Genomic DNA, 16,949 nt, shown 5'->3' with positions numbered 1-16,949 from the left:
TAAAACAGTTCAATGACCTCCCACAAGGCCTTCAGCCCAACTCAGAGCATGTTGGTCCCTAACCCACTTAGATTAGGACACTTTCACACCACCATCCCTAGTGGCCTTTAGGGGAACACAGGCCCTGCCCCTACTGTGGGTTCCAGCCCAGGTAATGGCATAGAGAGTACACTTGTAAAGTTTGCAGACAATACCAAGCTGGGAGGGGTTGGAGGATAGGATTAAAATTCAGAATGATCTGGACAAACTGGAGAAATGATCTGAAGTAAATAGGATGAAATCCAATAAGGACAAATGCAGAGTACTCCACTGAGGCAGGAACACTCAGTTGCATGCACACAAACTGGGAAATGACTGCCTAGGAAGGAGCACTGCAGAAAAGGATCTGGGGGATCCCCTCCTGTCCTTTCCCAGGGGCTCCGCAGGCCCTGTGCCAGAGCCCCTTTTTGGGGGAGTATCCTACAGCCTACTCTCCTCTCTTGCCTCCCTTCTTCTGCCTTAAAGTCCTTCCCTTAGCAGGCACTCTACTCCCCTCAGCTAGGACTGATCCTAAATTGGGCATGGCCCCAACCTGCTGCACTAATTGCTCTGACTCCAGTTAAATGTTTTAGTCAAACATTGTAGGTTTATACGCGCACACACACACACACCCATCACACCCCTGAACTGCACCAGTGCAGAAGCTGATAGTCACCTGAAATGCAGAGAGGGAGAGGGGGACAGAAGATAAGGGCAGAACAAAGAAGAGGAGGTGGGGGATCAAAGAGAAACTGCGAAAGCATACAGTGACCCTACCCCGAATGCTAGAGGAGTTTTGGTTGTAAAAAACCAACACACACGCACACACTATGTGGGCACAAAGTTAGGAGGGGGAAAGGAATTGGGGTGGAGGGGGAGAAAGAAGAGTTGAAATCTTACTACAGAGAGCACAGCAGCTGAGGGGCTTCTCCCGCAGCCTTTGGGGGAGACTGATGATCCAGGTGCTCTGCTGCTCTCACCCTGCTGTTTGTTCTCTTTCCCCATGGCAGAACTCTCACCCCTGTTGGCTATGACCAAGAGAAATGCGAGTCTGTTTTCGACGTGGAATCCTGCAGTTACCAGGTGAGGGGGAAAATCAACCCTCTTCAGAGATGTGAAGTTGAGAGCTGGGTGATTTAACCACAAGTCTCTTTTCTGAGGCATGTTTGTTGTGACAAAAACATGCCTTAAAATTTTAAGTACAATCAACCCTTGAGAATCATATTGTAACAAAGCAATGCATAGCTGTTAAGCCGTAATAATTCTGATGTATGAGATCAGTCCTGGATGACACTATTTTGCTTCTGATGGGTGAACCTGCTTCCTCACCACCTCCTTTGTAGAGGAGTCTATTGCTAGTGGTCCACCCCTCCTTTCAGTGCATGAGGGAAATAGGAGAGAGGAGACTGCTTCATCCCAGCAAACAAGGACACATTGGCTATGGGGAGACTGAGAAAGGATTAAACATGAGTCAAATGCAATAGGTCACAACTCTCTCACTGGTCTCTGTTCTGAATTTTTGACCCCCCAGACGTAGTTTGAGAGCTACTTGCCTCAGAGCCACTAGATGGCACCTTAGCTCTGTACTCTATTTGCAAATCCAGGCCCTGCTCTTGTAAACATGCACTAGCTTAACCTTGAGCACATGAGTAGTTTTATTTGCATTTAGATAGACTGACATGGATGAATGCTTGCAGGGTCAGGGCCTGCATTTTTTTTTAAAGATACTTTTAACTTACTGTACTTAATAAAGCCTCCAAGCAGATATAGGGGGAATTGTAATGACTGTTCTATCCCAGAAGAATGACCTTAGAGTGGAGCAGGAGGACGGCAGAGCAGCAACATCTTACTTCAAACAAACAAAAACAAAACAACCCCCAACCCCCCCTCGCCACACACGTAATTCAGGAATTAAAATATTAGCACAAAACTCAGCCTAACAGAAAACTATTAGAGGAGTCAGGGAATTTGCTTTTAGAACCATGTCAGAACCTGAGTCAATGGAAAAGAATAATGAAATCCCATTATACTAGTTAAAGTGGGCACAGCTATTGCTGGTATGGTTCCATTCTGCCATCCCCTTCCAATGCAGGCCCCTAGAGGTGTAGTTTCCAGTGTTTCGTCTCCTCTAGGCATAAATGTACCAAGTCATAGGGCTGTCACCACTTCCTTTAGAGACAGTTCCATAGTTCAGTCAGCCTCCCAATCAGGGACTTTCTAAGAAAGCTAGTCTGCTTCTAGTTAGGTCTCCTTTTTCCCCCTGGCTAAAAGGTCTTCCCTCCCTCACCCCAGAGCTTTTACACCCAGATCCTTCTATTAGAAGGGGGCTCCAGACAACTTTTAATCCAATTTTCAGACAACTTTAGACAATTTCTTTCCCCCTCTCCCCCTTGTAGAGATTTACCACCTAGCATTCCTTTACACCTTCTCCAAGTAAAGAGCTAGGGATGTACAAGTGATTCCCTACAACCTGCTAATGAATTGTCTGTCTCCTCGGAGCTCCTTCCTTTGGCCAATGAGATACCAAGAATGTCATTCCAGAGGTGGTTCTACCCAAGCCATTTAGGAGATGCTCTTACTCCGTCACACCAGGTGATGATTCATGACCATGAGCCCCCAGCTGTACTGACCCTTCTGCTGCCATCGTTACAATCTGTCATCCCTAGCTCTCTCATTGAATGCCAGTATTTTCTTGTTCCCCAAGATCAGCACCAAGCTAGAATAGCTGCACATCTTTCAGAGGCTCATCTCCTGTTATGTCTCTAGAGTGGGTGGGTGCACGTGAATTGTTTTTCCTATCCTCGAAGTTTAACAGCCCCTGTTAATTAACATGCTAGCTGCTCCCTCTTCAAGCGTTGAATAATGTTGTCTCACAGCTCCCTCTCAGTTAGGAGCAGACCTTTAGAGTGAAGAGTTATTTGTTGCCACATACATTGTACTGGCACAGTATTGCCACGTGGGTGTTCCATGAGTCCTGAGTCAGCTTGCAGAAGGTCAGGAGATTGGCTTGAAAATAATAATGAGGTTTGCCTATTATTTCAGCCATCAGGCTTAACCTTTTTCAGGCTTCTCTACACAATTTGAGTTCTAGAAGACAAATAATGCAAGCCAAGATTCTGATGGAGTCACATGATTCCAGAAGCTGAGGCTTTAGGAAAAGACACTAAATATAACAAGACTCTATAGGAAAGCTGACCTTGCTGGCTGTCTGTAGTTTATTCATGTCACTGTTCTTGGAAAAAGTAAATGTTGAGGTTACATCTACAGACATTGGGCTGGACAAGGAGCTTTAAGAGTTTGCTTCATAGACTGTCACACACCCCACCACCTCTGCACAAAAGTTAAGATGCAGGGAACCCAGTGAACAATCATTGTGAACTGGCTCTCTAGAGACTGAGACAGAAGATGTTGACACCCCAGAGAAGTTTAACAGCAAAGCTTTATTAGTGAAGTCATAATGTTTTCAAGTGCTGCAAGTGAAATGAGCACACAGCTGTGACTCGTGCATGATCAGCACTACATCTATGGGATGGAGCAGTGGACCTTGGTTTCATTGCATAGGCTGCTCACCGGAGCTGCTGCCAGAATCTTGAGGCTTCAAGACATCAGGCAGCTCGGGGGTGCTGGAGAAGGGGTCGATGTGCAATGGCTCAAAGGAGCCCTCGCTGGCTCTGAATAAGGCCAAGCCCACCATGGCTGGCGCCTGGGGACGGGAAGTCTGACTGCTTAACCCACATTCTATCAAGGTCCTGTCACCATCCTCCAGCAACCAGTCATCCTTGTATAGCTGCTGCTCCTCTGGAGGCCTCTTCAGGATGCCCTCCACAATCTTCTTCAGCTCCTGCACGGTAGTCGTCTCCTTGGCATCAGCAAAGATGGTCATTTTGTGGCGACGGATCATCAAGAAGACGTCCATTGTTGCTACGGGGGCTTCCGATGATCTTCTGGTGCCAAGGGGCACCACGGCCTTGTGTGGTGAAGATATGAGACTCAACTGAAATGAGAGAACAGAGTCACGTCACTGGAAGGGATCATTTGAGGAGGCCAGGAAGAGATCTACTCATGAACGGCTTCACTCTTGTTCTGCCAGACTCACTCACTATAGCTATAAAGGCATAAGCAATAGAGTCATTTACTCATAGGCAGATGATGTTTCCAAGGCATGTTCTGGTCACTTATTTCCGCTGTTGCTCATTTTAGTCCCAGAGTCCCTTGCATTCCATACAAATTTGGTGCCCTTTCACTTATGCAAACTATGTCAGATGCTCACGATGCTAAGATAGCAGAAAGATATTCATCCTAGAGGCAAAAATCCAATTGCATTTTATTTTTTCCTGAGTGAATAGTTACTCATCTATCCTTCATATCGGACCTCCCACATTTGGCCTCGGACAGATGGAGTGTTGGACCTAGGCTCCCTTGTATGAATGGTCTAGAAATGGACGGAGACAGTCGGTGACCAAAGTCAGCTACAGAATTAGAGTTCCCCTCCCATCCTCCTCCAGCTTCTGCTTAGATCTGGTAGAACCATTTCTGTGCCAGGTCAGATCTTATTCATGCATTTTAGGCAAAGAGCAGAGTCCCACCATTGTAGTGGGCTAAGGGTTTGAAATCAAGGAGTATCAAGTCCAGTGACAAGCAACTAGCAAACCAAGTCTGCATTTAAAGACCAGCAACGTGAGGTGCTGTTCAAAGCCGAACCACACGCAACTTCAGAATGTCAGGGGACGTCTATACTTGGAGCATAATTCCCAGCTCAAGGTGCCATACTTGAGTCATGTTGCTTAAGCTAGTGTGCTAAAAATAACATTGAGTCACTGCAGCATGGGCTAGCCGCCATAAGTACTTAACCATGTAGAGTGTGGCTATCCCCTTGTGCTGCTCATGCTGCCACATGTAGAGTCAGTTTTTAGTGCACGGCTTGATCAGAGAGAACATGGATATGCCTCTGACTCAGGAACCCATTAGTACCAGTTGGCAGAGAGGGTGCATTGTGTTTACAGGGATCCCTTGGTCAGATATCTGCATAGCCATTCACCAAAGAGTGACATGGGAGGTTTCTATCAAGAGCCAGCAGCATTCTGGTTGTCAATCATAGTAGCTATTATCCAAAAATACATTTTGCAAAGAGTTTAATACTATTCTGCAAATAGTATTCTTAAGGTCTTGAAGTTAAAGCAAGTCACCAGAGGGCACATACCTTGGAGAAATCTCTTCCAGACAGGGGATAACAGACACCTATCTCCGTGTCTGGCTATTTGTGTATTGTATACTTCACATTGTGATGGTGTCTGCATACAGAGCTGGGGTGAATTGAGTGCAAAGCCCATGAGATGGTATCTACAAGAAGAAATAAACAGCAGGGCTAGGTGTGTTGTGTTTATGAATGAAGAGAAAGGATTGGTCTGGTATATCTTGGAGTGCAAAGAGACACACTGAATCCTATGCCTGGGAGGCAAACAGACGGCATGTCTGTCTCATGAGAGGAGGTTCCCGTCAAGCCTGTCTGTAAAGCACTGCAAGGCTTTTCGGTGAGCGATACTCTACCCAGAGTATCATTAAGTAACCAATTAAATTGTTCTAGAACGCTTTATGATTGTGTGATATGTAGCCATTTGTTTCCAGTACTTCTACTTGAATCTGCATGCTTTGCTAAATAAACATACTTGATTTCACTACAAGCATATCTCAGTGCTGCGTGTTAAGTGGAGTAGTGATCTGAGGTGGAAGTGGTAAGCTGCAATGAATGGTTTCTTTGGAAGCAGTGAATCTGTATATGCTACAAGTGTTCACCAGGGTCTACGCCAGGGACTGGACATTCAGAGGTTGGGGTGTGCCCATCACTAACCTGTAGAGTAACAGTGCAGCCTACATAGGCTTAGAGGGGTGTGCTTGTGTTGCCCGTGGAGCTGACCCATGGTGGGTCCCAGACTAAAGGCAGGTGATAGCAAGGTGCTCAGAAAGTCATGTAGCCTTCTTGAGCTGGGAACTGCACCCCCAGCTTGAAGGCTAGACATTTCCTTAGAGGCCAGCATCAGAGTTCTACAGCTTGAGTTCATCTCCAGTGTCATGGGCCCAGATCCGCAAGAGATATTTAGGAATCTAACTGCCATTGAAATCTTGGGAGTTTGGGGTCTAAGGAGGATCAGGTACAAAGCTCCATTGGTTAAGAGATAGATGCATAGCACCAGCCACCTCTCTACTTCACCACCCTGGAACTCATAGTGAAAAGTTTTGCAAAGTTTGTGCCTATTTGAGAATTAATCCTCCTGCTCTAAGCTGGAAAGAGGAGCATTTTAATTATGCTATTTTAAAAGTTGGTTTACCAGCTCCAATGATAAATACAGTAGCTGTGTAAGTGGAAACTAGAGCCAGACCTGAAGAAATGCCACTATTCTCCCTCGCACCCTCATCTAGCAGGCTTGCTAGAACTGAAGCAGCAGGCAGCTTAAGTCAAGGTTTATCTAGAGAGATTCATTAGGAGCCATTCCAATACTACACATCCAGCAAGCATAAGAGTAGCAGCAGGCAGGTGGGAATATCGCAAATAAAAGGAGAAGCAGCTTTAGGTTGCTCGGCCATCACATGACAGCCAGTTTGCAGCAGGGAGCAGCTAGGCAAGCTGTGTCAGGAGGAGTTGTTGGTTGAGACAAACATTTAACTCAAGCCATGTTCCATTAACAATGAGCACTACAAAGGGTGCATTGCCAGCTCACTCATGCACCCCAGGGGAAGAAGGTGCAGTGTATTTACACTGATGCCACAGGGCATCCTGTTTTGACTAGTTTCTTGATCAGAGGATTGATCATGTGTCAGCTAACACACACAGTCCTGAGGTGGTGTATTTAGGGGCTTGTCTACACATGGCACAAATGCCCACTGTGCGGCATCTGATGAAGTGGGTATTCACCCATGAAAGCTCATGCTCCAAAACATCTGTTAGTCTATAAGGTGCCACAGGATTCTTTGCTGCTTTTACAGATCCAGACTAACACGGCTACCCCTCCGATACTTGACACTGTAGGGGGTGTGATTTCTGAAGTGTCACCCATTAATTGGTCTGTGAAGACCTGCTGGTGTGCACTAAGTGTGGAGCATGGATGCTGGGTCTCCTGCCCAAGCGCCCTAGCCACTGGGATACAGAATCATTATTTCTCTCTGGCCCACTGACCAGAGCAGCCACCTGAGCTGATCTGAACAGAGGTCTCCCACATCTCCCCGAGGAGGGTGGGGGAGATGATTTGAACCTGGGTTTCCCATATCCCATGGGAGTGCTCTAACCACTGGGATAAGCTTTATAAGGGAGCACTGCCACCTCCACCTCCTGCTGTTTTGTGTGGGGCAAGGCAGGCTCCTAATTTATTCCCACAGGAAATGCAGGAGGTGCCTAAGCCCAGAGGGTGAATTTCCATTCCCTGCATAGAGCGAGTTGCCTCAGATGCCTCCCTGCAGAGCAGATTTCTGCCACTCTCCTGGAGCTACTTAGGACATCTCTCAGCAGCACCCCCCAGTGCCTACTTTAGGCAGCCTGTGCCCCACCTAGCATGCTGCTTTGGTGGCTCACAGTCCAAAGCTTCTCTCCCCCCAAATCACTGTATTGGAGCCAAGGTGCCTAATTCAGGACTGGTGAATCACAGGCCTTGGCTACACTGGAGAGTTGCAGTGCTGGTGGTGGGTTTACAGTGCTGCAACTTACTCACCGTCCACACTGGCAAGGCACATAAAGCGCTGCATCTCCCTGGCTGCAGCACTGGCTGTACTCCTGCTCTGCCTGAGGTATAATGATTGCAGTGCTGGGGATGCAGCGCTGCTCTGCCAGTGTGGCCACCGAAAGCACTGTAATTGGCCTCCAGAGGTATCCCAGAATGCCTATGCACTACTGCCAACAGTGCTGCAAATGTGGCCACACTGCAGCGCTGGTAGCTGTCAGTGTGGCCACACTGCAGCGCTTTCCCTACACAGCTGTATGAAGATAGCTGTAATTCCCAGAGCTGTATAGCTGCAAGTGTAGCCATACCCTCAAGTGTTGTTCCTGTGATTTTCTAGGTGCCTAAAAGGATGTCAACGCCTCAGGCCCTTTGAGGAGTGAGCCTTTGCCTCTGCCCTACCTCACAAGAGCATTGGCAGTGAAGATTAGGGTACTCAGATATCATGATAATGGGGTACAACTAACTCTCTTCTAGAGAGGGTATTTAACACACCATGCCTAAGCCTACCATGCCAAAAGCTAGCTTTATGTCAAAAGAGAGTTACTTTTAATTACAGCTGTTACCTAGCATGACTCCCATGCCGTGGTGGCTGACAGCACCACAAGTTTTGGAAAGAGATGGAAACTACCTGGAAAGGAGAAGAACCTCCACTTACACCAGCTCTCAGACACAGAGGATCACAGTCCAAAAGAAAAACTATCCAAGCATTTTATATTTTAAAGGAGGACAACTTCAGGCAGAGTTGTGGCGTGAGCCATTGTCTTAGGCTGCTGACAGTGAAGGAGTTTTTAGCTCTCTATCATTACTTTTGATCACCATCTGCATTTCTCTCCACTTAAGTAATCAAGTCCATAAGTAACCAATTTCTTAGTGCTGCAACATCAGGGTGTGAAACACTAAATTAAACCTTTTCTGCAGAGAGGACTGTTTGCATTGGAACATTTCAAGAACAGTTTGTAAAGACATTTCACCAAGCATTTGGCTCTGTAGAGAGCTTGATTTGAAAACCCATCCACCCACCAACCACCACAATATTTGCACCACGTTGAACTGACGTTGTCCCTCTACAGTTTCTACAAAGAGACAAGAACTGACAATGACCTTCAGAAGAGCTATTTCTCAGAACAAAGCCAAGCACAGAGAACAAGCCACAAACTACCAGCATGTTAAAGAGCTGGTGGCCTCACCACACACTGCAAGAATAAAAAGCCAAATAACATAAAGGAACTAGAGTTTTTTGCTTTAATCCTCTTGATAGACTTAGAAAAGCTCCACTCACCACTAGCTCCTATCACAATTCTGTCCTCCTCTCTGCTCCAGGTCCACCAGCAGATATACACCTGCCCCCAGTCACTGGGTTTATCTAAAGTCTTACCTCCACCACAGCTCTTTCACCTCTCCCCTGAACCACAGGTTGACCTAATCTTTTGTCAGTCATATGGGCTCTAATGAGCTCAGGTGCTTCAATCAAAGCCCCCCAGACCTGCTGGGCAACACAGGCTGATGGGAGGAAGGCAGGTCATTCTGCCTTGAGCTATTGAGTACTAGGGATAATGTATTGCACCAAAGCCTCAGTCTTGCAAGCTGACTGACCCTGGCAGCCACACAGACTCCATTGCAATCCCTCTCTCCTGTGCTGAGTGCCCTCCCTGCTCTGCCCCTTCACTTCCCCTATCCCGCTCCTTTCCCTTGTCTTCAGCTAATCTCCTCCGAGCTAACCCCCACCCAAAGAAGCTAAAAACCAAAAGCAAACAAACAAAAATCCCCCCCAAACCCTACAACTTTGCCCCCAAATGGTGGCACTAATATGCTGATCACTCTGCCCCCTGCCCCCTTTGTCTGTCTTGTCTATTTAACCTGCAAGGTCCTTGGATAAGGGACTAGCTAGAGCCCTATGGACTCAGCAGACATGGGTTCAAGGCCTCTGGCCTGCTGAGTGACTGTGGGAAAGTCATGTCACAGCCCTGTGCCTCAGTTTCGCCATGTGCAAAATGAAGGTAATGATACTGAGCTCTTTGAGAGTTATGGATGAAAAGCACCGTATAAGAGCTAGGTGCTAGTGCCTCACAGAGTGGGGCTCTGTCCCTGGTTGGCTCTTAGGCAATAATGTCATAAACATAGTGCTGAATTTTTATTTCTATTTAAAAATGAATAAAAAGCCTAGCCAAGGCTCTAGGCTGACACACCAGTTTCAATACATTATCTATCCCAGCAGCATTCAGATGATCAATTCAGAAGAAGCTCAGTCAGCCAGCCACCTACAAAACTCCTTTGCACTCCTTCATTGTCTAGGAATTACCACCTTGGCCCTCTCCAACCTCCTTCTAGCACAAGTGTCTTCTGCAGTGCACCCAGAAAGCCATCCAGTCCAGGCTATTTCAAACCCAGGGCTGGGGAACATGTGGGGACTGGTTCTGCTTTGAGCAGGGGGTTGGACTAGATGACCTCCTGAGGTCCATTCCAACCTGATAGTCTGTGATTCTATGATCCTATGTTCCAGAACTGGGGAGCCCTCCCAGCGGATACCTTGCCAGCAGCCCCTTCTTTTTTATAAAGAGGTGGATCTGGCTCACGTACCGCTGCTGACCACAGCTGTGGCAGTATGGCCTGGGGAGAGTAGTGATCCCACAGCCAGGCTGGTGCCTGGCCATTTAGAGCTCTCTAGATTGCAACCAACACCTTCAACTCCATCCAGAGACTAGGGTGGCCAGATGCCTGGATTTTGACCAGAATGTCCTGCTGAAAAGGGGACCTGACAGTGTGCGATCAGATCTACTGGCATAGGGAACAGGGGATCTGACCAGACACCCAAAGTCTGGTTACTGCAGGTGGGGGAGGCAGGGAGGCACTGGGTCATCACCTGCACCAGCCCCTACTCAGCCAGGGCTGCCTCCTACCTTCGTCAGGCAGCTGCAGCTCCAGGCCCCACAGGGACAGGGCCCTCCCGGGGTGGGAGGGGAAAAGCAGCAAGTGATGGGGGAGGAGAGAAGAGGAGTGGATGAGGGGCAGGGCCTCAGGGGAAGAGGCAGTACAGGGTAAGGCCTAGAGGGGAAGAGGTGGGTCAGAGGAGGTTCCAGCACTCCTGCTGGAGTGTGCAGTTTTTAAATATTACCAAGTTGGCAACCCTACCAGGCAGTGATGAGTAGCCAGCACAGCTTCTGGAGCATGGCTGCCGTATGCTTTCTCATGCAGGTGGGAGGTGCCTAAAAGGAACTGGGGTCACCTCAGTTCAGGGGAGAAAACAAAAATGACTGGGGTTAAATGTTCAACATGAGTGTCTGTCAGGGGCAGCTAGCAGAGCACTCGCCCTGCAGGGTGAAGGCCTCCCTTTTTTCCCACAGCCAGTACAAGAGTCCTGCTAACATACTGGTATCTTCTTCTGGAATGACCAGCTCTATAGGAGAGAGCTGGGAATTTGGGCTCCATCTCTCTCTGTGATTGGCAGGAAGAGAGCCCATTGTGACTAAGGTGAGCACCTTTTCAAAATGCAAAACAGGGCACATGCCTCTGTGGCCACAGCCCCTGCTCCTCCTCTTTCCCGAGGCCTTACCCCCTGTCCAGGCTGCAAGTCAGAACTGGGCCATGGTAAGAGCTGCCCAAGGAGCTCAGGCTGCTGTTGGAATCTCTGGACCCTCCACCTGCCCTGGGTGGGGTGCTGAAATGCCCAAGAGCAGCCTTGGGCCTGTGTCCTTGCCCCACAGGGTGCACTGCCCGGGGCAGGTGGAGGTTCTGGGACTCTGGGGCTCCCCACAGCAGCCTGGGCTCGCTGGGTGGCTCCTACTGCTCAGGTCTGGCTTCTGGCCTGGCCAGGGGCAGGGCTTCGGGGAGGAGAGGAGGAGTAGGGGGGCAGAACCTCATGGCAAGGGAGAAGTAAGGCCCACCTCAGCACCCTCCCCCCACTGGGAAGAGGGTGGTGCCACTCCTGAGCCTCAGGTAGGTGTGGAGCAGCATGAGAGGGAATCCAAGACAAATGGTGTTCTGGAGTCAGTCAGCTGGGGACTGGGACTTGAAATGTACATTTTGTGACTGTCCCACCCATTTAGGGATGGGTGGTCACCCTAATTGTGACAGCTGTTTCTACTGAGGTAGTCCCCTGTCTATGAGGGGCTAAACTGAGACTCACTGGCTCATCTCATAGCCACCAACTGGTAACAATTGTCAGCCACTCTCAACCCAGCCTGGCTTTGAATCAGTGACCTAGCAGTACCAGGTGCCACCTTTCCAGGCCCTGGCGGTGGCCGGCCTTTCAGACACAACCCCACTGAAGCACCATATATAAAAGACCTGAGAGGTGTAATCAATAAATCCATCATAGAACAGAGGTCTCTCCACGCCACTGCACCATGTGAATGACCTGTTCCCTATGCTGGTCGGTGAAGCTCTCACTGTGACAGGTCAACAGAACAATAATAAACCACCTTGCTTAATATGTGCTTTCCCCCCTGTTTCTTGTTGGCTGGCCAGGGCTGGGAACATAGCTGACAGGAACAGGTTCTGTTGGTTACACCAGGGTCACTGCAGAGTAATTCTGTTGTAGCCATTGGCATTACCCCAGATTTACACCACTGTAATGGAGCTCAGAATTGAGCCCCTGCTGTATTTGTAAATGGGTAACACTTGCCTTCAAGTTCATGTCCAAAGACACCTCTCAAAGCCAGACCTTCTGATCAGTGATTGGGACAGGTTAGAGCGGCCATTGGCATGATTTGGTCTCAGCAGGAAGCTCACATTTTCATTGCTTAAGCTTAAGCAACCATTGTTTCTGCATGGACTATAAATACGCAATGCTCCTCACAGCAACCCGCCAGCGGCTCATGAAGGTTGCCTATGCCATGGTAAGTCAGTGGCTGGTGGTACCTGACTGTGTAACTGCAGACTGTGTGCTTGGGAGCAGTTCTCTTTATTTGCCAATAATGAGATTTGTCTTTAAATCTGTGTGAATGAACTGATCAACGTTACCAGTGAAAAACCAGCCAAGTTTGCAGCGAGTTTCCCTTTCTCTTCCAGAAGTTCCTGCTGTTCCTCTTCCTCGTCCTTCTCACCTTGGGGTCCCTGTGCACTGCCCAGTGTTACATGAGACCCCCAAACAAATACGGTAAGAATGACAAATTCTTCATGCATGCACAGGACTTCCATTTACTGGATTGAAAAGAGCACTTGCTTAGAAATGTGGGGATTGTGCTGTTAGTTGCAGTGTGATGAAGATACATAGGCAGTTAGATGCTATGTCATATAAGAGTGTCTCCAGCCAGACAGCTAGCTATCTACATAATCCCAAACTGAAAGGCATGGCAGAGTTCCCTATGGATTTGGATATGAGATTGTTGCCTAAACAAATAGAATATCACATGGGAGAAAGAGGAAGTGATGCTAAAAAGCTGGCACCTCTCTGTCCTGGCCTCCCTGTTTCTATTACTACTCATTGTCAAACATGGAAAGCAGAATGGAAGAACTACTTGCCTGCTTTATTGTGTCAGGAGGGGGGATGGCCTAGTAGTTAGAGCAAGGGGGGATAGGTGGTAGGAGACCTGGTTTCTACTCCTAGCTCTGCTACTGACTTGCTGCGATAGCTTAAGTGAGTCTTTTAACTGCTCTGTGCCTCAGTTTCCCCATCTGTAAAATGGGCATGGTATTACCTACTTCCAAGGGTTGCTGTAAGGATTCATTAGATTTTCAAAACATTGAAGTGTCTTAAGTGTCCAAGTCCCATTAAGTTGCTGTAGGACTTAAGACCCAGATTCTCAAAATATGTAGGCACCAAACTTCCATTGATGAGAGGTGCCTAAATATCTTTAAGTATCTGAACCTATGTGCCTACCACACATAGGTGCTTTTCCACTGTTACCCAGTGAGTATAATCCTAGCCTTACTCAAGTCAATAGCAAAACTCCCATTGACTGCAATGGGGCCAGTATCTCATTCAAAGTCTTTAAAGTGCTTTGAGAACTTGAAAATCACTATGGGCTAGATTGTGCTTTGGGCACAGCTCTGAGCAAGGGTGGATGCATAATCTGCACTACTCCCACAGTGGCCATGGGAGGTGCTGTGACTTGGAGAAACCCCTCCAAGGCCAATTCCCACCTTGCTTCTCCTTTGCTCTGGGAAGGGGAGGGAGATAGTGATTTGATTCTGGCTTACAGCAGTAAATTATGACACCCCAGAGCCAATAATCTGTCCATCCCCCTACCCAGCTTGGAGGGCACAGGGGTATGTGGCCAGGTTTGCTTATTCCTGTATTCCTAGGACTGTGCCGCACAGTTGAGATGTGCAATCCAAGTCACCATCTAGCCCTATGAGGTGAGTATCAACAGTAGCAGAACGATGCTCAAAGTAGCACTAGTCATAAACTAAAGCATTTCTCAGCCTCACAACATGTTTTGAATAGCATTTCTCTGCTAAAGATGGGTGTGCAGCAAATAACATTTCACCCTGCTAGTCCGCATCCTAGCCACAGCAGGAGCAACGGCATTGCATCCCATCACAGAACACAGCCCATATTCGTCCCTGGTGTAATTCCACCCAAGTAGTCAGAGCTTTAACTGACAGCACCCAACCCAAATGCTGTATTTTACCTCTAAATGTCACCATTGATCTACCAGGCATTGTTTTTGTTGTGTGTATCCAGGCTGTGTTGAAAACAGAAAGCTGTATCACTTCGGTGTAGTGTGGAAGACCAAGGATTGTTTCAGATGTGAATGTCAGCCGCGAGCAATGATCTGCTGCAGCCTGTAAGTCCAAGCAGACTAGGGCTACTTTTGTACCAAGCATAAGGACAGGTTGAAATTTTCCAAATTTGGAAATTTCAGTGAAAATTTGCATTGCCATTTCAACAAAATTGGAGCAAAATCCTGTCTCCGGGTTTTCATCCAGCTCTACCCCTGACAGAGCAGAACAATCTTCTTTTTATCTAGGCTGCTTTGAAAAAAACACAGCCACAAACTTGCAAACACACAGCTCAGAGCTTTTCCCTATTACTCCTCCTAGTCCTCCTCCTGACTTTGCCACTGGCAGGATCTTGGAGCCCCTTTCCCCGGATTTTTCGCCCTCCCTCTCGATGGCAGCTTTTCTTATTTCTGGAGATGCATGACTCATCACTCCAGTTTTGGAGCCCTAAACATGCAATAAAGCACAGATATTTAGTACAGCCTCTTTCAGTCTATGGGGTACTGCACAAGGTTCTGTCTGTTTGCATCTCTCAGGCCCCTAATTGTTCTAGATCAGTTCTTCTCAATCTTTTCCATATACCTAGAACACCTTCCTATCTAGCCAGTATGTAGCCAAGACTTTGTGCCCCACAATATAGGAAGGGCAGGGTGGTAATGGCCCCTAGGTTGAGAACCCATGTTCTTGAACCCATTGTGAGTCCCTACCCTCCAGAATTTAAATCATGATTATGTCCTGGGCTCATGATGCTATCAGAGGTCCTGTGAGTGGGAAAAAAACCCTTGAGGGGGCTCATGGTTGGAATACTGACCAAGGTCACAGCTGGTTGAGAATTTTTCAACAAATTGTTTTGAAAAATGAAATGAAAAATGCCGATTTAGTGCAACCAAAACTGTTTGCAAAACAAGGTTGAGTTTGACAAATTTCTCAACTCAAAACAAGGTCGAGAATAAAAGTTTCCAAACTCTTGAAACGTTGCTCTTTGCATTTAGAAACAAAATACTCTAGTTGCCCAGTTCAAATCATCTTTAAAAATATAAGCTAACAAGACTGAAAAGACAAAAAGATTGGCATCAAAACAAGACGTTTCAAAATGATTGAAACAAAATGTTTTGATTGACCCAAAATGGAAAAAAAATGGGGGATTTGGTGCACAAATATTTTTGAGATTTCGACTTTTTGTCCCCATTCTACACAGGAAAAATTTAGAACTCTGGAAAATAGTCACTGGATGGGAAAATCATTTCCTCCCTAGCTGTAAGTGAGGACCCCCTCAGAGATAATTCCCCCAACCTTCCACCCACTGGAGGGGAGAGGGGGTTAGCAAGGGCAGGAGGAGGCATGCCTGGACAGTTCTTATGTGCTGGCAGCTCCCTGTCCCTGAGGCGGCCCAAAGACATCAGAGCTGAATCACTCCCTGGCAATCTCTGAACAGGGCAGAGGCTGTTTCCACACTGGCCTTGCACCAGGTCCGAGGTGAATGTGGCGCTATAGGTTTAATTCCTAGCAAAGCTACTACAGAGAATTACATTTGAGTGAAAAAATATTGAAAGGAAATCAGTTCATTTTTTTACTTACCTGCTAAGACTGGAGATCAGAGCTCTGTGTTGCCATAGCAACAGTCAATACCACCAGCAAGTACTATGGGCTAAATTCATCCCTGAAGTCACTGGAGTTGTACCAGGGATGAATTTGGCCCAGTAAATACGATTTTTTTTTCCTGACGTATATCTTGCGTCCTGATCTCATCTTCGTCTTCCTCACTGACAGCGTTTTCAGACCCACCAAATACGACCGAGAGAACTGCATCGCCATGTTCCATAAGAAGAGCTGTTCTATGCGCGTGGTGTGGAAGAGCGATCCTCAGGAACCCTGCAATGTCTTTGCTGGAGTTGGTTAAGACTGCTTTGAAGTGGTCTTCTCATTCAGCAGCTCTCTTGCAAGTTGAGCAGACCCAGCACCACTCCCTTAGAGGAAAGCAGTGAATCAGTGTGGTTTCAGGAATAAGCTTGTGTCCCCCTTTTCACACATGCTCTGCTGTGACTTCTCTTGTTACGTACAGATTTGTGACTGAGATTTAATCAAAGATCATTTATGGTAACATCATCTCTGATGAAATCGGGGGTTAAATAAAGACACAAGCATCAAGCTCTTTTCCTTCTAAGCAGTTAATAAACAGTCGTGTAGAAGAATCCGTGAAGTTCACTAAGGACCTAGGTATGCAAACCTAATTTACTTGGGAGTCACTTAGATCAGTGGTTCTCCTCCAGGGGTCTGCAGCCCACTGGGGAGCCAAGAGCAGGTTTCAGGGGGGGCCAGCATTAGACAAACAGGGCCAGCATTAGACTTGCTGTGGCCCAGGTCAGAAAGCCAAACCCCCGCTGCATGGAGCTGAAGTCCGGAGCCCTGAGAACCTGCCACCCAGGGCTGCAAGTGAAACCTGAGCAATGTAGCTTTGCAGGGGGCCCAGTGGCAATTGTCCTGCTTGCTACCACCTAACACCAGACCGATTTGATATGCAGAAAACCAGTTATTGTGACACAAGTAGGTCATGTAGTT

At 47.5% G+C, this 16,949-nt stretch overlaps 1 protein-coding gene and 1 pseudogene across 6 annotated transcripts in view; one reads left to right on the top strand and one right to left on the bottom strand.

The window, feature by feature from the left end:
• LOC115655090 (beta-microseminoprotein-like) overlaps positions 1-16,542 on the top strand; it is a 51,674-nt gene extending 35,132 nt beyond the window's left edge. For all 6 annotated transcript variants that reach the window (XM_030570187.1, XM_030570189.1, XM_030570183.1 and 3 more), the window contains 4 exons: positions 1,029-1,101; positions 12,735-12,822; positions 14,353-14,455; positions 16,161-16,542. In XM_030570187.1, coding sequence (XP_030426047.1) covers positions 1,029-1,101; positions 12,735-12,822; positions 14,353-14,455; positions 16,161-16,290 — 394 coding nt within the window. In that variant the 3' untranslated portion in view covers positions 16,291-16,542. The remainder of the gene's footprint in view (positions 1-1,028; positions 1,102-12,734; positions 12,823-14,352; positions 14,456-16,160) is intronic.
• LOC115655091 lies at positions 1,108-5,684 on the bottom strand (annotated as a pseudogene).
• Positions 16,543-16,949: the final 407 nt, after the last annotated feature.

This window comes from Gopherus evgoodei, chromosome 7 (genome assembly GCF_007399415.2).
Source record: "Gopherus evgoodei ecotype Sinaloan lineage chromosome 7, rGopEvg1_v1.p, whole genome shotgun sequence".
NCBI classification, from domain to species: domain Eukaryota; kingdom Metazoa; phylum Chordata; order Testudines; family Testudinidae; genus Gopherus; species Gopherus evgoodei.
The sequence above is the reverse complement of the archived record's forward strand: the minus strand, read 5'-3'. Positions and strand labels throughout refer to the sequence as shown.